This window comes from Passer montanus, unplaced genomic scaffold, assembly GCF_014805655.1.
Source record: "Passer montanus isolate IOZ18808 unplaced genomic scaffold, ASM1480565v1 scaffold1, whole genome shotgun sequence".
Taxonomy (NCBI): domain Eukaryota; kingdom Metazoa; phylum Chordata; class Aves; order Passeriformes; family Passeridae; genus Passer; species Passer montanus.
Window position 1 is genome coordinate 2,010,195 of NW_024356504.1, and position 26,396 is coordinate 2,036,590.

Sequence of the window (26,396 nt, forward strand, 5' to 3'; positions counted from 1 at the left end):
GAAGATGACATCTGGAACAAACCACAGAAGATCAGCAATATACTGAAAAATGGCATGTTATACATGTTTATTATCAAATTTACATTCCACTATGAAACAACAGTAAGTGCAAAAAGCAGATGGAAAAAATACCATGAAAATCCCAGACTGTTCAAACACTGTGTGTAAACCCCTCATGTAACAGCCACATGAAGCCCAAATGCAATTATTTTTCTTCCCTCTCTGTTGCTATTTGACTGCAGTAGATTTTTAACTTGGATCACAGGTATTTTGAGCATGCAGGTATCACTGAGTTTGTTAAAAACTAACAGTGAAACTAGAAAGCTTTAAGTTTGTGCTTTAAGACAATTGGAATAAGGTAAATACAAGAATTCCCTTCTGTCTCTTGTAACTTGCACAAACATGAGTAAGTCCTTTCTAGCATCTGTGTTTGACTCAAACCTGCAAGATAACAGAACCCTACCAAAATGTAATTCTCCATTCCTCCTACTCTACTCAAACCAAGATCTGGTGCAGGATGTCAGCCATTCAAGTTTGTCACTTCTCACCTCTCTAATGTGAGACAATGAAAACCAAATCATTCCTAGAATCATGGTAACTTCTAAAATGTTCTCAAAAACACATGTTGTTAAAACAGGTTTATCTTCCAGGTTTTGGCACAAAATGGTAAACTTGGAAGAATTATCAATTTTCCCTGTTATTGCAAGCCAGGCTTGTATATCCAAACTGTACATGACTATCCAAAGGCATAAATGCATGACAGAATTTGAACAACACTGCACCACAGCATAAACCAATTGGGTAAACACACACAAACACCATGGTATAGAGATTCTTCCATTTTCTTTTTGCCTTATGTAAAGTATCTGATGATACACCTCAGCTACAGAACAAACTGACCTCTCAACATCCACAGCATTGTTTGAACTGAGCCAGTTTATATTGCTGGGCTATGAATAGGGAAATGTCCCCAAGAGAAACATGCATTTCATTTATATGCTTGTAGATTAGTTTTACCTGAACCATGGTCTGCCAAAGGAATTCTGCCTTAGCTGATTTGCTACTCTGCTGATCCAGTGGCTGGATTTATCTCATGAAGCTGTCAGAAACACAGTGTAGTACCTTCAAAAATTTATCTGTAACTCGGGTATTCCTACAATAAACACATAAAATGGACGGACTTTTGACATGCTACACACTTCTCTGTTGGTACCAAACTGTCTAAGCTTTTGCTAACTCATTCCCCTGGAAGTTAGAGATACACAGCAGACATACCCGTCCCAGGCCACTGGAGACCAACATGGCACTCCCTCCTTTCACACTTATCTTATGTAGCTAGGCAGGACACCATGTGCAGCTAAGTACATACAAACATAAATACTGACATGAAAAAATTAAATATTTTTCACTTAAAAAACAAAATTAACCCGTATATAGTCTTTTAAATAAAATTCACCTTTTGTAAGTGTAAGATTTTGCTTAGAGAGCAAAAGGCAACTCCAGGAGTTCCGGAATATTTCTGTGCGCTGCTGACAGACAAGCTTCTGCTAAGAATCCCTGTGCAAGTTTGAAGTGGTTACTCCTTCTCCTTTTACAAAACAAAAATATCAAAGAGTCATCACAAGATCTAAAGAACTGTATAATCAGAAAGGCCACATTACAAACTTCCTATAAACAAGGTTAGAAGCTTTCTTTTCCTGCCCTACTCCATTCACCCATGCAACAATGAGGGTGCTGATTATGGAGGATGTGCCTAGTGGCAAATGCAAATCAGTGTGATTGCACTGATGCTTCACATCACACCCCCAGACAGCTGCCAGCTATACCCCACTTAATGGTAACAGGCAAGGTAAACTTAACTGCTTAATCTAATTGTATGGAAACAAATCATTTTATAATGTTGATAGGGACAGTGAAAATTTATATAAAGACTAAGAAGCTGTTTCTATTCAGGTCACTAGCAAAGACAATTTTTTCTTAAGTTACACAAAACATCTGTTGTAGATTGTTCACTTGTGATTAGAATCTTGTACAGGAAGGAATCAAAAAAGCAGCATGGGCAGTAATATTTTTATAATTAACACTCAGAAACCAGATTTCTAAAATGAAGTTCTTTTTTGAGTTGGAAAGTCTGCCTCAGCTATGTTCAGAACCACACTCCCTCACTGATCACTGGATTTCAATAGTCAGTAAAATGCTACAAAGAACACTAGCTTTTTTCTTCCTGTTTCTATATAGACACTGGCAACTTCTGCTCTTAATGAAATCTTTAAACAAAATCCTGCTTAAAATGAGAAATAATTGAATGAAAGGCATAAAGTTTACTGAGAACTCTCAAATAAACAGAATGTGTACTTGGCAAGACAAGAGGCAGTTTTCTGAACTTCCAACCATTTCCTTGAAGTATATGCTCTCCATTTAAGTCTTTTAAGAAACCCTGAATCAAGCACCTAGGGTTTATTTCCTTTTGCAATGCTGAAATGTGCCTGAGATATTTGTGTGTGTGTGCACAAAACTATCCTCATTTAAATAGATGCACACTACATTTTGGAAAGATTTCTTAGCTGGATGTTTTCACCCCAATACACACTTTTCTGCTTCTTAATTCTTATTCATTGCACATTTCTCTGTGTGCTTTGTTCACAATCTGGAAAAAAATTAACTTCTGTTAATGCCTAACTAACACAATTGCACTCTTTCAAAATATAAATCCTGTGTTTGTAAACCGAAGTATTACTTTCTTACACAGAGCTACAGATTCTCTCCCCTGCTTCTCAAAGTGAGGAGTTCAAAAGAGCACAGTTCCTGAAATGGAAAATAAAAGAATGAAAAAAAAAATCAAGGTTTTCATATTTGTTTGCTACAGAGAGGAACTTGGGCTGATAATGCTGGTCAGACTGATTGTTATTTTAATGTTATATTTAAATTATGTAGTCTGACAGCAAACAACTAGTAAATACTATGGGTGTATGATGGAAAAAAATAAAATGCCTACACATACAGGTTAAAGGGTTAAAACACTGAAAATGTCTACAATAGTCTTCACTTTTGACAAAGTTAAGACAAAATGCTGAAGGGGGTTTTGAAATAAAGCTTTGGTTTTACCTTTCTATCTCCCACAAAAACCTTCTTCCTCAAACCCAAGCAATGTTCCTTTGCTCCTTGGTCCCAACGCTTGTCTCTCCCACATTGTAACATGCACATGCCTTCTCCAACGTTTCTGTAACACACCTAACAATGCCTGTACTGGATGTTCATCCCTCAAATGATCTACTGTGCTCTAAGTCAAACACCTTTCAGGCCAGTTAGTCCTCCTTTAGTATATCCATTTTTGATGACTGTGTGCAAACAGGAGCTCCCAGTGCTCCAATCATGGCTGGAAGACTCTGGTTTCTTCTCAGTCCTGCCATTAAGTTGCTACCTGCATTTAAAAACCCAGCTGAGTCCTGCCTCTTCAAGCCAGCCTCTGGCCCCTGATTCTTGCCATGGTCCTGTGTTTCAGGGGGCTTGATCACCCTGGCAATGCCCAGCCTCTTCAGTCTGTCCACGAGGCTCATCTTCAGCTGGCCTGCGTCTGGGACGTTACGGGAGGGCTTTAGGCCATACATTTCCTGCAAAAACGTTTCTGCTGGTCGAGAAGCCAGGAAATTCTCGGAGTGATGCACTCGAGGCTCAAACAGTGGGGGGGAAGGACAAGGTGAACGCGAAGGAGAATTTGGTGGAGTGGAAGGAATGGGAAGAGTTCGGGAGGGTTGCAGCAAAGGCAGTTTTTCTAACATGGGGCTGTCGTAAACCTTGGCAGAGATGCCTCGTTCTTGCAAAAGTTTAGCCAGGCTGCTTGTGCTGCTGAAAGTAGTAGTTGAGTCTCTTCTGTTGGTGAGAAATTCTCCAATACTTAGTCTGTAAGGAATGGCTGGAGTGCTCACTACTGGGTTTCCAGTACTGCTGCCAGTATTCCCCAGTGAAAATGAGGCACCCATGGAGCTGAAAGAAAATAAAAATTAAACAGAGAATATACACACATTATATGTTTTTATACCTGATCTTCATTTGCCTTTTAGTATACAGAAGACTCAGGAAAAACCTTAACTATTGTTATCAGCTGTGACAGCTTCAGTACTCAGAATTACTGTTCTGCAAGGTATCAATGAATTTACCTTCTGTGATCACCTGTACTCTATTAGATAGAATATTAACATAGTTGTCCAATTAATTAAAAAAAATAACAGAATCAGAAAATAAATCAGCGTGGAATCTTTTTTTCCACAACAGCTGTATGATATAAGAAAACTGCTACTTAAGAGTTAAAATATAATTAAAGTTACCTTGTTTTAACTCTCAGTCCACAGAATTCCCAGTTTTCCTTTGTAATTACAACTATTTTTATTAGTAACGTCCTACATGTTGCCTAACTGCCTTAGTATTTTTAAAACTGGTCCATGTATCAAAAGCCAGAAAATAACTGTTTAATCCTACGCAGCAGCATTCAGGATGTTAGCAGTCTTCATACCTGGGAGTAACTTGAGTGACATCAGATGGGTGAAGGATCCTACAGGTAGTGAAGGTAAATGTGGAATTTGTTGAAGATAGACACTTCCCTGGATTTGAGGCTGAAATGTGAAGAATTTACATCCATTAAGAGTAAAAATAAGGAGGTAAAAGAATGAATCAATGTTTAAGACAATGTTATTATCACCACTAATTTTTTGAGTCCTTTTTTTTGAAGTAAACTACAAGAACAGCAAAGACAGCATTACCACACAGTCAAATATTTTTCATAGAGAAAAGGACACTGCTATATAGACTCAGTAAGAAACACTAACCATGCTTCTTACCAGTGAGTGGTACTGCTGCTGAAGTCATAGGTGGCAGGAAAATGCCTGCCGCTGGCTTTGCCAATGCACATTTCTTTTCCTCTGGGAAGGACTGTTGTGCTTGAAATGTTATACCTCCTTCACCCTCTTCCTCATCATCTTCCTCCAGGTCAGAGATGTGGTGCACAGTATCATCAGACAGAGGGGTAAAGCCTTTAGTAACAACGCCTGGTCTTGGGTCAAGAATGGTGCCGAGGTTGGGTCGAGCAAGCTGCTGCCAATGAAAAAGGGTCTGAGATCCTGGTGTGACAAAAGAGAAGAGATTCAGAGAGCCATTACCTACTACTGTACCAAGCTACAAGAAGGCATTATAAAACCAAGTGCAGCTGGCTGGTGCCCACACTGTGATCCACAGATCCACTGGACAGCAATGCCAAGAAGCAGCCTAACACTAAGCACCCTCTAGGAAAGCCAAATAGGAAGCAATGCTGATGAACTCACTGCATGGAGCCTACCAAATACTACTGCTTCCTGTTACTGCACATCACACCTAGCTATACACATGATGATTTAGCTGGCAAATATAAAAGCCTTTTCTGCTAATGAGAGAAGGAAGCTCATCCTCTTACCTTCAATGGGTTTGACAATTTGCAACTTCTCTGGTAGGAGAACACGGAGATTACTAGAGCTGGCAGAGAGATCCGTCAATTCTGAGTTTGTACTTGGGGAAAAAGAGCTTTCTGTTGGTGTACTGCAGCCACTAGCCTCTTCTTTCTGCTCAGCCAGCAAATGCATTTTTCGGTCCCACTCCTCCTCGAAGAACTGCTTCTCACTCAGGTAGTTCTGACGACGCAGGGAGAGCCTGTGCAGAGCTGTGACCAGGTCATTGTCTCCAGGGGTTCCCGGCTGGCCAGGACTGTGAATGTCTCTGTGAGAAACAACAAACAATATCAGATATTAAGCCCATTAAATTAACTATTTCTCTATTACACAGCAGAAGTCCAGTCTGGGTTTAGTTTTGAATCAGTTATTTTCAGAAGAAGGTAACAGGCTGTGCTTCCTACTTCAAATTCTTCTCAGAGCTGCTCCCTGGGACCACCCGTGCGTGGCTGTCCAAGTGGTGCACACCAGACTGGAAGGGCTTTGCTGTCATAACAGCACTCGAGCGATTTGATCCAGGGATTGGCAATGGGGCAGGAAAGGAAGGGGAGCGGCCACGGATGATATTAGCAACCTTGACAGTGTCAAACACTCGCTTCTGTTGACTCCTGTGCAAAAGACAAACAAACAAATGTGGTTTTCAGAAGCAAAAAAGATATATTAAAGAAAAATCTCTGAAAAACAAAGTTTTAAAAGTCTGTGGAGACCCCACTATAAGATGTTCAGAAAAACACGATTGCCTAAAACACTCATGTCTCCAGGAGATCTACTCTATGACCTGAAAGATCTGAACCACTACTGATAAATGCTTTAGAATATTCAAAAGTATGTATTTTATTTATTTAATTTATATATGCTTTCAGAAACACATATTTAGTTTATTACTCCTTGCTCAGTATTATGAGATCCAAGAACAGTCTTCAGGGTTTTGAAAACTGTTACGTATCTTTCAGCTATAATGTCATTTGTCCAGCAATTTTTCTATAAGCATTAAACAGGGTAAAACTAGTACTGTGCATCAGAGAATGTGCATCAAAAAGCCTCAAATAAAGAATGAAATAACATCCTTTTAGCAATTCCCAGCTTCTTCATAGAATCAAGTAAGAATAGCCAGTTTCAAAATTGAAAAGACTACCAAATACTACAAACCTTTTTTTATTTACAATGAAAACATTATAGAGGGAATATATGCATTTATGGAGTCCTAGAAATCCATTTCACCTTAATTAACACAAGTCTATGGATAAATACCAAAATAGCACACGGAGATCTGAAAACATACTTTTGCTTGGAGAGAACAGATTCATCAGCCTGACTCAATTCCTTCCGCATCGTCCCTTCAATTTCTGCTGCAAGGGAATCCTAGAGAAAAATGGAAACCATAAGGGTTGACAAATTAGATTCAAATTAGATCTTCTTTCTGGTAATTTTAGCAGAAAATACCTGTAAAAATTACTTTTAACAATCAGCATTTGTTTGCCCAGTATCAGTATGCTTTGGACAAACCCTTCTGCCTCTGGATGAAGGGCATGTGGGACAGTTTTCCACCATGTGTACCAGGATGGGTTCAGTTTTCATTAGCAATATCTGCTTTTTATTTGTGTTTCTTTATGTACTCTGTACATTGGTTGCTTTAGTTAAGCTACAATTTTAAGAGCACTTCTTACAAGCGTACATGAGTGATTCTGTACACACAGAGCAACCAACCAAAGCCTGAAGAATTCCCAGATATTTTGAGTATGTGAGACGCTGTTTCTTAAAGAAACATTGTTGAGTTATAAAATTCACACCAACATCAAACAAGACACTAGCACAACTGAGCATAAGTTATAGAACATGCCAATTCCCTTATTAAACAGAAATGACATATGAAAAGGAAAAATAATTGCAGTGTCACAATAAGCCAAGTGAACAGTTAGTTTCCGAACTAATTTCCTAAATTTCTCCCTAGTGTACACATTGAAGAATTGAAAAACCAATAGATGAGCTCCTTTGCCTACTACAAAGTAGCTCTGGCTGCAGTTCCTGCAAAGGCTGCTGTGCTCCTAGGGCTGCTGACTGCCACAGCTGTGTGTGTCAGCTAGAGGTGTTGGTTACCACAGGAAATGCTCCACGGGACTGCGAGTGGCAGAGACAGGCCACAGAGCTGGCTCTGCTGCGCAGCAACTTCACTTCTTCCTGCGACTCGTGCAACATCCCCAGACACTCTGCATTCCGATCTTGAAACTCATGGAGCTGCAGGAGAACAGAGGCCATCACATGATCTCTTCAGAGAAAAGACAGAGTGAAACTGAATGAACTCCTACAGTAACCTAGAATGGCTGATTCAATCGACACTGTAAGATTCTTTCAGCTACAGGGCACATGCTCACAACTGGAATGGAAAACAGTCAGCACAGCACCCGTAGCAGTTTTAATGACAAAGCACAAAGATTCAAAAGAGGAAAAAGTATTATGAAATTCAAAGGAAAATACATTGAAAAAATGCAGATACACTAACTACTGATGCAAAAGAAGCAAAAAAAAGAGAACTGCCTTAAAATCTAATGAGCCACAGTACTGCTGACACAATCAGTAATCACACTAAAGCACTCTTTTTTTCATAACTAAGAATAGTAAGACCTCTCTATTTGAAACATACTCCTTGCCTTTTATACTCCTGTGAACTACAAAAATATTTGTGTAGGGTTAAGTAAAATAATTATTCCTTTCCTCCAATCATGAGACTTAACACAATGAAAGATTGAAATCCTACATAATTAAAAAGCAGTAGTTCCCACTCTCTCTGTTTTCTTTCTCCTGTATTCTATCTGTTCTATCTATTTACCTAAATGTATATTACAGAAGTCTTAAGTACCTCTGCTGTCAGTTGTCTCTGAGCATCTTTGGAGGCTTGTAAGTGAAGTTTCAGCTCCTCCTTCTCAATCACATTCTGAAAGCACAAAAAGGTGCTCATCATTTTCTCAGCTGACTTCCCCGAGAGACTGATCCTCTGCCAGACTTTCCTGGAACAGCCACTCTCTTGCAGTGCAACCCTGTGGCTTGCCAAGTCAATTTTTGCCTGCTGTGAGCACTGGCACACACATGCTGCACAGACACCTGTGCACACACGGACACTTTATCAGCATTCCCTTACTTCTTTGAGTTTATGCTGAAGATCAACAATCTGGGACAAAAGGGATGAGATCTCTTCCTGGTAGCGAATCACCTCCTCACTCTTCTCTGACAATTCCTCTGTTATCCTGGAAATCTGAGCATTTGTTTGCCCTACAAAACACAAAAGGAACTTAGTCAAGATTTTGTCCCACAAAAAAAAACCAAAAAACCAAACAAAAACAACCCCAAGCCAAACTTAAATCTCAGAAAGGACGAGTGAAAGTAAACAACAATCTGCAAAACCACCAATTCTTTTAGGAATTCAATTCATAATACACAAAATAGAACATCCATAAGGAAAAGACTAACAGTGGGGAAAAAGAGTTAATTCCAGAAAGGACGAGTGAAAGTAAACGGTAACAATCTGCAAAACCACCAATTCTCTTAGGAAATCAATTCATAATACATAAAAGTAGGTGCCTTAGAACATCCATAAGGAAAAGACTAACAGTGGGGAAAAAGAGTTAATTTCAAATGCAGGTATAACATATTAAGAACTAAGCATGCAGAATCTGAAATACACATGATCAGTATGTGAAATGACCACAATAAAACAACTTCAAATAACATAATGACTCATGACCAAGGCCAGACTTGGAATATGCTGGAGAAGTCTGGTTCTGAATTAGTTTTGTTATTCACTACCATTGTAAGCAAAGGCATTTTGTCAAACCTTGTCAACTGTAACATACACTCTTGATCCTAGTCACTATCTATTCCCCAAAGATGCACTGAATACAATTCCTTGATTCTTTTGTTTCCTTTTAGCAAGTACTCAACAAAGTGAGATGACAAAGCAACTCCAAGAGCGGAAATATCTTTATGCAGTGAGCCTTGTTTGTACCCTTGCCCTGAAAGCATTGCAAAGTCATAAAAAAGTCTGATCAATCTTGCATAAAGGTCACACTACAACTTTACTGCTTGTTGTACCTCACACATTTACTGCAGAACAAGGCCCTGCTTATGGCCTGTGAGCATTTAAGCTCAGTCAGATACCTTTTTCCTGAAAACGCAAATTTTAAAGCTGTAGGCAACACAGCTTTAGGAGAAGATTCTTTCTGTGAATCTAAATTACCTAGCATGCCTACTCATGCTATAGAATTGAATAAAAAATTGAACTCACAGACATTCTCACTGAAGAAAAATAGAGAGCATATTTGAACTAACTCCTATTTGCAAAAGATGCCTATTTTCTCAGTGGGATCAGAGTAAATTAATCAACTAAGTATCAATTCAATCAATCAATTTTAGGGCCATCTGTAACCAGAAAAATACAGCAGCAACCCAGTCTTCTTTATGGGGGTTGTAGAGAAAAAAATAATTTTACATAAAATTTAAGGTTATTATGCAGAAAGGAAGTAGTATATAAATGACTACAGATTTAAAAAGTAACTGTTATTGTTTCAAAATACTTAACATGGGTTTATGTAAGAATAGCTGCAATTCTTTGCAAATAAGCAGTCCCCAAAGCAAATACAAACAACTGCTCTAGACAAATTAAGCCACTTGCTAATTTAAATGCTTTGGTTCATAGCATATATTCTAAAACTAATGTGTTCATAGTTTTAAAGGCTATACACTGACCCATTTCAGTGTCAAGTGTGCTGAATATACGAGAATATTTTTTTATTTTATAGTGTCTGTAGGCTTCAGTCTAGAAAGTTATAGACATCACCTTTTATATTAATCTTCCCCTTCTAAACATGACACACAGAGCTGAATTTGAATGCCAGAGTGAAACCTGATGAAATACAGAAACAACCTTGCACTTGGGCAAAGGGCAAGACTTCAATGATCGGCATAAATTACTGAAGCCCATTTCTGGATTCAGGATTAACTAAGAAGGTGCAGGCACTAGGTATTTCACCTACCATCCTGCCATTGCAAAATACAGCCTGGATACTCACGGAGTTCTTTGACACAGTCATTGACCAGCTGCTGTTCCTTCTCTTCATATGTAATGGTTTCTGACTTCAGATGGCAAGCCTGTGTGAGAAAATTATTCATTTATCAATAACAATTTCAGTTTATCTATAATGTTATCAATTTTTACTTCTAAAATTCTTGCAACTGAAGAGTCTCCCCTCTCTTTAAAAATTCTGTGCAACTGTGTTTTCCATAACCTGTTTCCCAGAATTTTACAGGTGTTTTATGTGAAAGACAGACAGACACATGAACAAAGCCTGATCTCTTGGCTCTAATAAAAAATTGTTTGAAAAAGATGTAATTTGGTAGGGAAAATGAACCAAGACAGAAATCAGAAATAAGCAATTTAATTTGCTTAAAAAAACTTAAGTAAAAAAAATGTTTGAAAACTGACTGATGTTAGCCAACTCTCTTATGGCACTGAAAAGCTCTTAATAGAACAGCTTTTCTCCATATTCCCAACTTGTCTATTTAGACTACATTTTCTGTGAGAGACTGAGTATGACAACGTATCTAAACAATATGAAGCACAATATGAAGATTCCCACTTCTCTTTTGATTGTGAGGATGGTAATATTAAATTTAGCACAGACAACTCTTCTATACTCAGGACTGTTTGCCAGTAAGGGACTCACACTGTAAAACTCAGCAAATGGTTTTAAAGATTATCCCAGCAAACAGTACATTTACACAAGTGCAGGCAAATACACTTCTTTACATAGTGCTGTCACAGGAAAAGAAATAAAAAAGCAAATAGAGGCTCATTGTAATTGAGGCTGCTTCAATTCACTGAAGGTTATGTTATATCACAGAATGATTGAGACCTGGCTGGTCTGTAAAGTTGTGCAATCATATACAGGCTTAGAAGCAAAACAAAGGCAATCTAATATTTCTTATCCTACAGCACTACTAACGTATCCAGTTGGTCTTAGGGAGTTTTAGGAAGAATGTGCCTCTCAAGCTGAGTATTTTGGAGACAAAACAAGAAGTGTTTTCCTAATACACAGAAATGTATTTTACCGACATTAAAGGAATCTAGTCTAGTACTGGTATAACAAGCTTATATTGGGAAAGACTCACATAAAAGAAGTCAAAACACCACATACACACACAAAATTAACAATTCTCACCTTTCTTACAAAAAACACCCCCTTTTCTTAAAGGCAACAAAAATATCCCAGTTTTAAACAATGTCCTATTTTACAAGTTCCACTCTTCACTACCAAAGGAAAGGCACTGCATCCGTTGACTCCAATTCTTGGAACCTTTGCTGTTGGTTCCATTTTATACCATTTTTTGTCTGGCCATTTAGTCTCTATCCTTCTAATTGCATGTCTAGTGCCTGTATTCAAGTTTTACACATATGAGAGACCAGTTAAAATAGAGAAACTAATCACAAAGTCACAACTAAGTGTGTCTTTAAAATAATTTAAGTGGAAGCTTATTAACCCTTAAATACCTTCTGACAAAAACAAGCGCAACAGAATGGAATTCCCCAAATACTCCTGCTCATTGCAGTCAGATTTATGTCAAAACAAACTGCATGAGTTTGAGGGCCTGATGTGTCCAAGTACTTTCTCTGGGTGCTTAGATATCGTCCCATGCTTTTTCACGTACCACAACTGCACTGAGAACAGACTATCAAGGAACTCTGGAGACAATGAGGAACGAAGAAAGCAGAAAGATGTGGGCAGAGAGGGAAAGTGCTCAGGGATGATTTGCATACAGTGACACAAAACAGCCATGTGCTTAAAGAGAAAGCCTGCTGCTGGATTTGGAACCCCCTGATTTGTTGCACACTCAGCACTGCCCTCGGTGGGATGTACCTTGGATCGCAGAGCCAGGTTCTCCTCCTCCAGCTCCCGCAGTTTGTCCTGCAGGACATCCAGCTGCAGGGGATCGTGGCACACAGTGAAAGACTCGTTGAAGCGCAGCGGTGTGGAGCAGCTGGAATCCGTCTCGCTCTCCTCAGAAGCGATGGAAACGATACGCAGCAGGTCATCCTTCTTTGACAGCTCGTGCTGCAGCTGGTTAACCTAGGACAGGTGAACATCACCACCACGTGAAACACACTTTACATACACAATATCACACTGCATTATTTATCCAGCCTCTTGAACACCACTGCTCATGAATAGCTCACACCTCTATTTATTTATAAGAAGCTCTCAAAATCATAATTTTACCACTGCAAGAGAGACCAAAAATTCAAGACAGCACAAAAATGAACAACAGAACCTACTTTTTAAATAGTGTACTGCAAAATCATTTTCCAGCTGCCTTGATACATTATTTCATTTTAACATGCTAGCTATCACTTTGATTATGACCATTACTCTGAATTGTTGAGTTCCTGGAGAAAAGGACTGAGAGACAACCATTTACATGTATAGAGTGGTACTTTCCAGTCTGCACATTGAATGACCCATAGGACAATTAAAAACAAAAGACGAGAAAGATCTCATTTAGATAAAATATATTTTGCTTATCTACATTTTTATATGAATACCCAAGTTTATGCAGTCCTACAGCTGATTATGAGTGCATCCTTGTCACCAGCACACTGTTTTATACAAGCAGCTGAATCCATTTCACTGTAGCTTACATCTCTTGACCACAGGGTTATTTGTCAACTATTTAATTTTTTTTTAAGAAAAAAACCCAAAGAAAATGTTAGATCAAGAATTTGTGCTTACAGGAAGAGATGGAGTGAAGATCTTGATCAAAATTCACTTTTCATTACGCTTTATTTATTCATTTACTCTTAGTGTAAGCACCCCACTAATCAGCTCAGTTTCTGTTTCCTCACCTGTGAAGTTATGTAGCAGCTCATGTCAGATACCAATCTCTTATTTTGACTTATATTAGTCCATTTTTAGTTTAACAGTGGGAAATCAGATCTATGGTCTAATATAACCTAATGATATCTAACATTCTTATAATTTCTCAGTAATTACAATATGTTGTCTTCATATTAAATTCCTGGACTGCAAAAAGTGACTGAACAATGATTAGGAGAATGACATCTAAGCACACTTCTGTAGTCCAAGAGCACCAATCACCCCAAAATTATACATTTCTATTAATCCTCTTACCACCATCATAAATGGAAAAAAAAAAGAGAGAAAAAAAAGGGAATTAAAAAAAATAAATAAAGGGAAAAAAGAAAGAAAAGCAACCACTTACTCTGTCTAGAGTTTGTCCTAACTGTTCTTCCAGTGCTTCATTCTGCTCCATCAACAGATGGTTTCGCTTAAGGAGGGCTTGTCCAATTCGTGCTGCCAGTTCCAGATCCCGATCCTTCTGCTCACAAAATGAGAAAAAATGTTTCCTTTTGGTCATGTAAGGTTTAAATTCAGAGTATCTTTAGATTCTCCTAGATATTGCTCAATGCATCAGCACTCTGGGATCCCCCTTCACTCTCAAATGGATCAACACTGTTAGAAAATTATTAATGCTTCATCACTTGGATCCAGAACACATCCATAACTGGTTTTTTTGATACAGCATATTCTCTTCCACAGTCAATTGCAGTAACAGGAGGGGAAAGCACCAAACCTGGGGACAGTTTTGGGTTTTGTGCTGAGTACAAAGATTACATGGGCTCTGTTCAATCACACACACACACAAAAATCACACTTACTTAGGCCTGTGGCCTTCCCAGAGACACTTTATCCAGAACAGACTGCTCCGCATAAACAGTGGTGAAAGCGTAGAAGCAGAGGAGCAACAGGAAATCAGAAGAAAGCTGTTTCTTTCTTATACTCACTGGCTTCATGGGTGCCCATAGTTTTGTTACATTTTGTTTCTGAGGTGGTGCAAACAAATGGGCAGCAGAATTCTCATTACCCATGTGTTTGATAAGCAGCTCTTGAAGATAACCAAATGAAAATGGTCAGCAGCTGCACAAAATCCTCCCTCAAAAACATCCCCCCACCTGCTTTAACACAGCTGACAGAGACAAGCATACCTCAGCTAACAGACGTTTGACCATGTCAGCTTCACCGTAGTCTTTCTGCTCCCCATTGTCTGTGCCAAGAACTGAAGAGAGACAAACATGCTTATTTTATCGAAGGAAAGACAAGAGGATAGTGGGAAGTGGGAGAGCTGAACTCAGAGGATGTTTTTTATATACAAACACAGTAGCTGGTTGATGAAGCTAGCAGAGGCTATGAACATGCATCTTCAACTTCAGAAATGTGAAACAACACTCATTTGGGAAACTGATAAATGAGGCAGTGAACATTTGCACCTTTCAGCAATGTTAACTAAGACTTGAGGTGCTACCACATCTTTCAAATTTAGAAAAAGGAGAAAAAACTGCTCAGAACAACTTTTTGAATACAGCTAAGCAATTGAATCCTCCAGTCTGCTGGGGAGAGAAGGAGGAGTATATTGGAGAATATCCAAATACAGTTAAACACATACTTTAACCCTGAAGCAAAATTCCCACTAGGCTGTGTGACAGCTGTATGCAGGAAGCATGGAGACCCCTGAGACAAGTCATGAAAAAACATTTATTAAGTGCTTGACCATCTTGGAAACAATTAAGAAGCAATGAGAAAATATATGTCTGAGTTTTAGACGTAGTAGTAAATGCTATCATAGTAATCAAGTGACTCCAGTGTTTGAAGAGTCTGTAAAACTATTAAAAATCTGAGAAACAGTAGGATTGGAAAAACAGGACTGAGTGAGGAATAAGCAAAGCATGAAGGATTTGTGACACCTCTGAACAAAACACAGTGCTAGAACTGCAAAGCATTGGTTTGCTCTAGTTCATGCCCTGATAAAAAGGTGGTAGAGTAACAAAGGCATCTTAATTACCTTGTGCAAATTTGTGAGATCCATCCAAGGAGGAGGAAGGAAGTTCAATAAGAGCTAGAGTGACAGATAATGAAAGATATGGAGGGAAAAAAGAGAACAAAGAAGGGAAAGAATTAAAATGTAAGGAAATAGGTAATTTTCTGCCATGCATCTATCACAATCAAAAAATAAATGCATGTGCAAACATAGTTTTTACACTATTAACACTTTCTAAGTCCTTTTAGGGAACCATTTAAATGTAATTTTCTTCAGAAGCAGAATTACACATCTCTCTATCAGGTGATGAATGTTTGTGTTAAGCTCAGCAGCAATTTGCTCTTTTTGCTTCATGAAGTCAGGACCATTAAAGTGAAGAAGGCAGCAATATAAATTTAAGAATTACAGAAGTAATATGAATTCAAAATTAATTCCATCATCACTGAACTGCAAAATGGCATTGCTGTAGATTTGATCTCAATATTTCCTTCACTCTTTCACCTTGTTTAAATCTCATTATTACTCTGAATACACAGTGGTATAGATTATCAGTGCTTTTCTTTGTTTTATTGAGGACTGCAGACTCAGTTATGAGATAGTACAGTGCCAAGCTAAAGTGCACACCAACTTTATTTACCTATGTTATATAAGCTGTCTATACCCTTTCCATACATAATGCCCAGAATTAACCTTTTAAAGCATAACACTACAGCTATACTAAGATCAAAACCACGTTGCATTTTAGTAACAGAAGAAACTTCTTTGTAATTTTGAAAGACAGGAGAACAGGAAGAACAACACAGAAGGAAAAGTTTTATTGTTTCTCTAAAAGCCTAAAAGAAAAATATATCAAAATAACAAACCAAATGCTTTTCATCAAGTAGATCAGTAAACATAAAAACCCAACACATGCTGTTTAAGCATGCAGGAGCTTGAAACTTACAGCACTGTCACTTACTAATTTTATTTCTAAGCAGGGAAAAAACAGAAACTCTCTACAAAATTTAAAGTACTTATCTATCAGTAGCATAAAATGCATTTGGAGGACAATTTTACTGTACTACTTCGCTGCTGATACTGCCTGCTGAAAGGGGGACTCCAAACTCATCTAACTTACTGGTATTTGGAAAATTCACTGCACATACATAACTAAGTTGCAGGCAGAATTTTACAGCTCTCTTGTGGTTAACTGTTCCTAGAAGATGACGTCAAGTTATAAGTTTCTATCCAGTCCCTTTAATAAAAATTTACACTAAATCCATACTAATTCCAAGGTTACTCAGGTAGATAAGTTCCTAAAATCAAGAGCAAATATCTTTATTCTGATAACTAAAATGACAGAACCAACAGCTTTGAAACTTAGCTCTACATAAATTTCTGTATTTTCTCTCAGTACAGGATCAAAACTATACACAGTTTATTAGAATTCCCTCCTGAGAACACGTGTACGTGCAATACTCACCTTGCCAACTGAAAGTTGCAAGCAACTCTTCATTTTGGTTAAAATTCTTGTTATGGTGTGCCATGACTCTTTATTCATACATACAAAGTAGTTCCAAAGAGATCTTTTGTAAATCAGGATTTCTTACACTAGCACAGCTGAAGCAGAAAACACTCTTGCACCTCACTGAAAACACTGCCAGTGTGAACCCAATTGACAGACCTTCTTATAGACAGCAGGAGCCATAAAAAGAGGAGGAGCTCAAGTGCTGCAACTACTGTGTTGTTTTGGGGCTTTTTTCTCAACTACAAATTCACTCAAACCATATATTTAGCATTCTCTCTTGGAAAAAGTTATAAAAATATTTCCATACCTATATAGAGGAGGAAGATACACAGCTAACACCCCATGTCATGCTTCATGTCACATTTATTCCCAATTCCAGGCAACAAAGAAAGATTAAAATTTCACCTAACAAGTTATTCAACATTAATTATAACTAGAATTTGATTTATATCTGTATTTGTCTGGGACTCTCCCAGTATGTCCCTGTAGTTACTACTCTCAAAAAAGCTACTATGATTTCAAGAATAACTAATGTCTGGACAATTACTAGGCAACATATAAACTATATTTATCTTGAGTTTACATGACTCAGCAGTTACAAAAGTGTTCTTAAATGATACAAGAATTAGTTTTATATGTTATGCTTAACAGCTGTGTTTTAATTCCATTTCAGTCATTGTTATAAGAAAACATTTATAGCTTTAAAAAATCTGCTTAAAAAACACCTACAAGCAGTTCACTGTTTTCACAGGACACCTTCTCTATTTGAAAAAAACTTCCCTCTGGGAGACCTAGGAAGACAGTCCTTTCTGCAGTGCTTTGACAGCCAAGTAATACGCAACAGGCTTCATAAAAACTTTGTTGATAAAACCCCTCCCTGTCGCTGCAGGCTGGAAATGCAAGCTCACCCTGACTGAAGGTCCTTTTCGTCACACAGGTGAGGCGCCGAGCCGAAAGCTTCGGCAGAGCCGCGTTTCACGTCAAGCCCAGAGACTCTGATCCCACCTCTTTGTAATTAACACTCAGAGGCAAGTACACACCCCACCAACCACACAACTGCTTCCAGTGAACTACAAAGGCATTCACTCGACTGTAAAATCTTTTATGCTTGCAGTATTAGTATCAGAAACAGTCTGAGCAATAAACATTAAGAGGCTTTCCAATTACTTTACACAGTTAAAAGAGTTCAAAGCCTTCAAGTTCAACTCATAACAAGGTCACTCTAAATTGTTGAGTACTGCATTCTTGAGAGGTGATATTTTAATCTTTGTTATTCCTTTGCTATGCACCCTTGGGAAGTTTAAACTAAAAAGAACAGTGACAAAAAAATCCTTTTAGAGGTGGCATGTACAAGTAAGAAGTAACTATTACAGATTGTACATAAATAACAAGTTCACTCTTCTCTGTGGTTTGTTCCAATAGTTCCAATATATGGAGGAAACAGGACTTCCCCATTTCTCTGAAGAGATTACAATGCATTCTCTTCACAAGAAAACACTTAGAAACTACAGGCAATTAAGTGTTTAATTATTTTGGTAAATTTCTATTCATTTGCTTTTTAACACATTACAGGTTTCTTCACGTGACTGAAGCTGTCCATTTTCCTCTCTATCATTTGATAGGTTTAGGAGTAAGTTACTTAGTATTTTCAGAACAGGAAGGCAGTGATCAACATTGATCTAGTACCCACCTATCTGCCATGCATTCCTTTTCTATCTCCAGAAGAAACCACTGAAAGCACTTCACAAACATTACTGACACAAAACATCACCAAATCAACAACAGCATCATCAACATTCCTGGAAACAGAACTGCTTCACACTCATACAAGAGGTATACCTCATATAAGAGGTATACATCTCTTCTAGCACAGTTCTAGGTTCCTGCCTCTTTTTCACTATCACATATTCCCGTTCTTACTTCAGTGTGTGGTCTGATGATCAGGCAGTCATTAAACATCCTTAGTCAGTCATTACAACTGCAGTGTGACACAAGCACGTCCCCTGAAATCTGTTTTTTCTTCCACCTGTCCGAAGTTTTCCAGATTTGACCATTTCCTAATATTAACAGTAACTGTATGTAGATTTTTATCTTCAATATTTGGGAAATAACTACCAACTCACTCATGTAACGGAAGGAGTCCTCCTCACGAGCTGGAGAAGCCACCTCTGGCAGCCGGGCACGTCCAGCCACGGGCTGAAGCCAGTCTGGATTCTCATACAGGTACAGAGAGTCCACGCGTAACTTGTAATCCGGCAACTGCTCTTCCAGCATGCCCACCAGCTCCACCTCAGGAAGGTCCTCACTGGAGCACCCATCTGAAAGAGAGCAAATGCCATTATTAGTGCATTGTTAAATATATGTAACATTCAATAGTGTTGCTACAGTACTATAAGTTTTTTGTACTATAAAATACTTCATGAATCTTTGGTAGATTTGGAAATAATGATTCCATACCAGACAAAATACCAGAATATGTACTGACACAGTGCTTGATTTATACTGCGATACTTGTAAGTTCCTCATCCCCAGCTCATCCCAAAACTTCCTGAAAAGATGGTATACTGTGTCCCTCCAACTTCCTGAATATAATGTATGTAATGAGTTTGAATTTCTATCTTTTCCTCTTCACTGAGCTAAAACACAAACCTACATTTTACCAGCTAAAGTCTCATTGACTTTTCATAGTGGTTACACTTTTCTTTTCTGAAGGAAATTCACATTTTTCTTGTTCTTCTGTTTTATACTAGTTTGACAATGAACATAGATGTAAAACAATCTTAACAGTAAGCAAAATCAACTGCATACTGCTTTGAAATCAGGGAACAAGTATAAAAGTTCATTATCATTCTTATGGAATTACACTCTGAAAAACATGGTACTAAACCCCCTGCAATCAATATTTAGCTCTTTCTATGTTCTGTGTGTCTCTTAATCTCATCACAATTACTGCAAAAAACCCCACATTAATACTACATTGGTAAAATACCAATGGTAAGCAATGACTATCTTTGCAAGATTTCCACTCAGGATTAACATTATCTGCAGTATCTTTCAATGGAAAAAACATCAATTTTGACTATCGACAGTGAGAATTTTACAAACAGTATTTTACAGTGCACGGTGACTTTACAAGTGAGTCTAATGTCACTGTTTTTGTTCCTCTGCAATATCACATAAGCAGTACAAAAAATGTGAAACCTAAGGTTGTCTTCAACCTTAGCTTTATGACATGTTAGACACATTCAAGATTTGTAACAGTAATTCTTCAACTTACCAGGGATGCTGTCCAAGCCCCTGGGATCAAAACTCATGAGTCCTTCCTTCACAGTTCACTTCCTTGGAAAGAGCACTCTGTAATCAAGCTGTGCACCATTCCTTTGTTGCTTTGGTAAAAAGATGGCTTTGGTTTAGAGACAGAGTAAGTGAGAGCCATCAATCCACAGAGACTCATAAATCTGGCATCAACTCACTTCTGCAGGCTGGTTCATAGTGCAGATCTACTGCCATCTTAGGACATGCCTATTTCATCTGGGCTACTGATCAGTACAAGTATTTCACGTAAGCTTCACCAGCTTCTCAGCTCACCCATCACCTAAACATAAAACAAAGAGAATGCCAAGCTTTAACAGATTTCACTCTTACAAGGGAGACAGGTAAATTGGTGTGACTTTGTCTCTTTCAGTCTGAAGTTCCCCTCTGTACCATAATTAATTTTTTAAAAAGGCAAACAAGCATTTTATTTCCAGTTTACACAGTACATGTAAAAGTACATTAAAATATGTTTTCTCCCTGCAGACATCTCACCTTAAACATGGACTTGGTCAAATATCTCTTTGTCTGTACTATTAATCTTCTTTCATATAATATTTAGTGTCTTGAGGTCATTCACTGAAATGAGGCATTTCCTTTTTATCCTAACAGACAGCAGCTCCAACAAAACAGAGATTTTCTACAGGCCACTACATTTATTTAAAGTGATGGAATCTAAAGGCAGAATTTTGAAAACTTCACCCTTAACATTTCTATTGTTAAAAAATTTAAGTTTTACACAACTGTTTGCTTGAGTCTCTTTTCCTTTAGGAGTCTGTTAAGTAAAAAAAGCAGGGACTCAGGTAAACCAGAAAATGAAACTACTGTGACTGATTCAGATAAGCTATCAGAAGAGTTTAATGAAGTAAAAATACACTTTTCCTTTGCCAAGACTGATTAACCACCTTCCATATAAATCAGTAGTTCTAGATGACAGAAAGACATAAAACTGAAGAGAAAACAAGTGTCCTTTCCCTCCTCTGGCATTCAGTTAACATAAAATACTCTTAAAAGTCTTCATTAATTTAAAATTTGCTCTTAACAGTTTCCCCAAGATCTTCAATCATCAAGCACAACAATCAGAGGTTTGTTTTGCTGTCTGTAGCAACCTCTTATTTGACAAGATTAAAATGGACAGTGCAGGAGCTTTTTAAAGCAAGCCTGGAGCCTGCCAGTTCATCTGCCCGTGGACTTTGGCAGGAGATCAAAAAAGAACTTTCTTCCATTAAGGTCAGCCCATGCTTGTGTGCAGTATCTTCTTGTTTTGTCACTCATTTCTTCATGTATGTAGCCTGCTTATCAGTTGTAATTATTATGCATATTAAACACTTAATAAAAAAGAAAAACTTGGGATTTCAGAAACATTTTCTATCTGAATGTAGAGATGTTTCTAGCACTTATAAAAAATTTCTAGAGCTGTTTTTTAAACGGATTGCTGAAAAGCATGAACTATACATAACCCCTTCTCTAACACAACTTAATACAGCACAATAAAAGACAATTAATAAGACTGCTGTAGGTCCACACATGCAAATTATTTTTTAATTAGAAGAGTCACTACACAGCTAGCCAAAGTTCAGCAGCATAGGACAGCTTCTTCATAACTCTATCTTTTCCCTTTGAGTTTTAAAAATGTAAAAATGAATGTTGTTACTTCTCAAGATTGGTTTTAATCTCTCTTCTAAGTGCAAAGCAGAAGCACTATTTGTAATGGGTCAATCTCAGTTCAGCCAAGGGGGTGGGGGGGGAAGGTGATTTGGCTAAATGTTTTCTAGAGCACCAGGCCAACACCAAGCTATTGAACTGAAAGGGCAAACTCATTTGTAAAACCTTTGAGAAGTTTACCAGATAAGCAAACACCATAAAAGTTAATGCTGGCATTTCCACTGCTTCTCACAGCTTCAGTCTCCTGTACCACGGGGCAACTTCTATAGAAATTCAAGCACTGGGCAGTTCCACCCTCAAAGTGACTCCATGACCCTTCTACACTGCAGCCATAAAACTATTTCCTAACTGCAGATTCCTCCTGCAAGCCAAAACTATGATTAAATACATTTAAATAAACCCCATAAAATTTACAACGTGGCTTTAAAATATATGGCCATGCTATAAAAAGATGGACTAGAAATTAAAATTGTTAAATCATGCAGAAAGACATGCCCAAAAGAGAAGCTAGAAAACTTTCTCAGATACTGATTTAAATCTTTATTTATAAAGATTATTTCCACTGTCAATTTACTATATTCATTCTACACTGATCTACATCTTATCAGTTTTGTTCCTCTACTCCCTCATAGGCCAATTTCCCATTGATGTTCATGCCTTTTACTAACAGGTTAATTGAACATGGGAAAAACAAGGGAAATTCAAATACTGGAGAATAACCCATATGCAGGGGTGGTGCTCTCAGAAGGCTTTCTTCAAGGAAGGTTCACAAGAGACGAAAATATCTGACAACATTTTATACACATACCTATCCCAATCTTAGTGTTTCTGTACTCTCTGGATTCAATTTTACTCCCCAATGTGTGTCCCACGTTTCAGCTATCATTTGGCTCCAAACAGTGACCTAAAAGCGGGGGCACATATAGCACACTTCTTGTAGAAGTCAAAACTATTCCTGCACCTTCTGAATCGGCCCTACAGAATCCAAGTTGCTCTAAAGAGATTTTATAAATTTTTCCTTCAGTGAGTCAGAAGACTCTAGTGAAGATTAACTTGAAAAAGCAATACTGACTAAAGTCTTAGAAAAAGACAGTATAGTTATAAAGCATTGAAAATTGTTCTTGTCTTTGTAAGTACCACTTTGAGCAATTTCAGATGGATGCAGAAAGAGTTGGGATCCCTCAATGGAATATAATCCTGAATACCACTAGAGAAACTCTAATTAAAATCTGAATTATGAAAAAGGTGAGGGAGTTGCTTTACAACTGGAAACCACAGACAATTGTATGTGTTATTCCTTTGTGCACAAAGTTTAAAAGTATGCAAAATATTGGCTTCTATATTGACAATATTCAAACTTCAACATAAACAAACTGTTATTCCTGCTATTTTTAATTTGTTGAGAGTAGCTGACTCCACACAAGTACTTGGAAAGACTAAACTAGGTCTGCTCCTCTGTACAATTCCAGGATGCAAGACATTAAACCACAAGTAACACAAACAAAATTTTGACAACAAAGAAGATTCTAACAATAAAGATCCTAACTCAATTAAGAGAGAAGACAACATTCATTTTCTAAGCCAAATAAATGAGCGTACTATTCTCAGATGCCAAATTTTAGTGCCATGTAAGTATGCAATTAAAAAAAATTGTATCAAGTCATTAACACAGTACTTTTTCCATTGCTAAAATTGGAATGCTGTCAAGACAGCTAATAGCAATCAACATATTCTGCATCTCAAGGTTAATGAAACAGTTCTATTCTTATAGCAAACATGACCACACTGAATTGCTGCCAAAACATTCCTGGGACCAGTGCTCAGAAGCAGAGGCCAAATTCTTCAACACCATCCAGTAGGAGATGAAGGACAAAGGATTATCAACTGAAAAACAAATCTATGTGAACACAAACATTGCCTATCACAATTCACATTTGCTGTGTGCCTAACACCTGTTATTTTCAGCCAATACTATCCCTACAGAAATCCATTTAGTGCTTGTGTTGCTCTCATGTAAGGAAAAAATATTTTAAAGAATATGCCAACATAATCTTAAAACCAACTGTAATAATCATAAACAACCCTGCACCAGACTTTCAATCATTAAAAAATGGTATAAGAAGAAATTTTTAAAAAACCAAACAAAAATAACCCCACCCCCATCTCCTGGATTGTTTTTCTTCTGGGATGAGGGAAAGGCTTCAGGGGAAGAGGGGAAGCTGGAGCACACCTCTTGGAGAATGATGAATCACATGGGGTTCATGAAGGCAGCCACAACATTCCCTCATCCTGTTTTATCTACAGTTACACCAAACCAGGCTCACTTATTCTCCTTGTCAGTCATTTGTAACAGCTTAAGTTCTCCAAAGTGGCAACACTACCTGTTAAATACATGTACATATGCTTTATGTACATGTATACCTGCATACTGTTGAATACCACAGCTTGATAGCTGAGATTTATTTAAGTCCTACTCGTTTGGAGGCTGTCTATATCACCCTTAGTACAATGTAAAAACAGCAAATGCCTAATTGAAGTCTCCCTTTGTCTGAAACTATGAGTGGAGTGTTACCTACATTAAAGACACTATGTTTTATTAATTCCTATTTTTTAATGTAAATGCACAATCAAAACATTACTATCTGTATGCATCTTTTCTTGCAGATTTTCTTTTTTCAGAAAACAATTATATATATATATGTAGTTATGTTATGATCTCAAAGGAATCAAGAACTATCATGAATTGCCTATTTGTTTGTTATAGTATAAAATACAATAAATGCTCTTGAGGCATTCTGCTAATACCTCATTCTGCTAAGTTCTTGCTAATATTTCATTATAAAGGTTGTAATCAGCTTTTTTAAAACTCAAGCTTGTTTTGTATAGAGTATACTTGAAGGGAACTTGAATAACATTTAACTGAAATCACTAACTCTTTCAGTTGATGCATGGCTGATCACCCTAAAAAGTCATTTCAGTTCCTTGACCTACATCCCAGCCAGTGCTCAGCATTTTAAGATATAATTCTGTATTAGAATTAACCAAACTGATCTATATGACTCAGTCACCAGAATATCACCAGCAATGTCTTCTTTTTTGTAGCTATATCTGTGAAAATGCTCTATTTGTGTCTTCTTGGAAAACTAATCAATAAATCACAATTATCATTCCTGAAATACAGCACTTCTACCACACAATATTAATTCCAGAAGCCCAGTATTAGAGGCAAACCACCATCAGGGAAGTCTGTGGTTTTCCAACGCCCTTCAAATTACATTTTCAGATACTCGTAACAGAAATTCGATAAACATATACAGCTCTAATAATTACACTGCCACTAGAGCGGAAAAAATTTAGGTATTGGAAAACATTTTTTTTCAATTTCACTTCAGTGTCAGAAGTGTAATTAAAAAGAAGTTCTGCCTATTTTTACTAAGAGCTACATGAAAGAACACAAGTATGCAAAAACAAACCTAAAATTGACTATTGCTCTCTAATGGTGCCTTAAGTTATTTATTAGTATATCAAATATCTGCATCAGACTATCATAATCAGTCAACAGTAACTGTGAAACATAACTAAGAAATAGGTGCCTATGCAACAGCTGAAGAGTGCATTAAAGATAAAAATACGAGCACGCCACTCCACATACATTTCTCCACTAGTATGGGCGCCGGAGAAAATGACACTTACTGACAGATATTGGTACTCCAATAATCGGCTAAAATTGGAATTAATCAGCTGATAAAAAAGTAACCATGTAATTAAGGAGTTGCTAGCAGCCAAAATTTCCTTGCCTTCATACACAAGCAAGGCAAAGCTAAGATGTCACCGAGGGCTGTCTCGTGTTCGCGGTGACATGACCTCCACGGACCGGCTCGGTGAGGGGCACCCCGGGCCGCTGAAGGTCACCCCGGCACCGCCTGCGGGCACCGCCGCCCCCGCTTACACTGAATACACGGAGCTCAATACAGCGCTGCGTTACATTAAAGCATCACCACCGCCAAAAGAGTCCTGTCAGCTGCCAGCCCGGACAAGCGCCGGAATTCCTTCTCCGCCCGGGACCGCGGGGCCAGCCCCGGACACCGCCTCACGCTCGGTCCCCGCGCTCCGACCCCAGCCAGCCGCAGGAAAACCGCCGCACGCCCTACGCGGCCCGCTGTACCTTCCCGCCCGGGGGGTGCCGCGGCCCGGCGGGGAAAGGCCCCAGGGGCGAGAGGAGGGAGGGATAACCCTCAGGGCTGTGAGGCACGGAGCGCGCCGCCCGCCCGTGAGGCGGCAGAGCAGCGCCGGCCCGGCCCGAGTGCTCGCTTACCCGGCCCACGCTGCGCTCCCTCCGGCGCCGCTCCTTCCCGCCGCAGCCCCGCATGCAACACAACGGCGACTGAGGAAGCGCCCCGATGGCTTCCGCTCGGCTCCGGCCCAGAACTACAGCCCCCGGCGGGCCGCTGCCAGTGACGAGCCCCACAATGCGCCGGGCCGCGTGGTGCGGGCGGCCGCCGCCGCTGAGCCCGGCGGGGCCGGCAGCGGGGCGGGGTTCTGGCGGGAGGCGCGGC

At 38.6% G+C, this 26,396-nt stretch overlaps 1 protein-coding gene across 1 annotated transcript; it reads right to left on the reverse strand.

Moving 5' to 3' along the window:
* Positions 1-40: 40 nt before the first annotated feature.
* Positions 41-26,386, reverse strand: TRAK2 (trafficking kinesin protein 2). Its single transcript, XM_039700080.1, has 16 exons — positions 26,156-26,386; positions 20,141-20,458; positions 18,987-19,181; positions 14,527-14,597; positions 13,743-13,859; positions 12,383-12,592; positions 10,538-10,616; positions 8,611-8,741; positions 8,332-8,406; positions 7,572-7,709; positions 6,757-6,836; positions 5,879-6,082; positions 5,444-5,742; positions 4,836-5,114; positions 4,511-4,610; positions 41-3,984 (listed from the first exon to the last, which is right to left on the reverse strand). The coding sequence occupies exons 2-16, from the start codon at positions 20,175-20,177 to the stop codon at positions 3,306-3,308; spliced, it is 2,694 nt and encodes an 897-aa protein (XP_039556014.1). The 5' UTR covers positions 20,178-20,458; positions 26,156-26,386; the 3' UTR covers positions 41-3,305.
* Between the last annotated feature and the right edge of the window lie 10 nt (positions 26,387-26,396).

Coding starts and splice junctions, on each gene's coding strand:
- TRAK2 (XM_039700080.1), bottom strand. CDS start 20,177: ATGAGTTTTGATCCCAGGGGCTTGGACAGCATCCCTG. Junction 7,710..8,331: donor AGAGACAACTGACAGCAGAG/GTACTTAAGACT, acceptor GTTCTCCTGCAG/CTCCATGAGTTTCAAGATCG. Junction 3,985..4,510: donor GTCACTCAAGTTACTCCCAG/GTATGAAGACTG, acceptor ATTTTCTTTCAG/CTCCATGGGTGCCTCATTTT.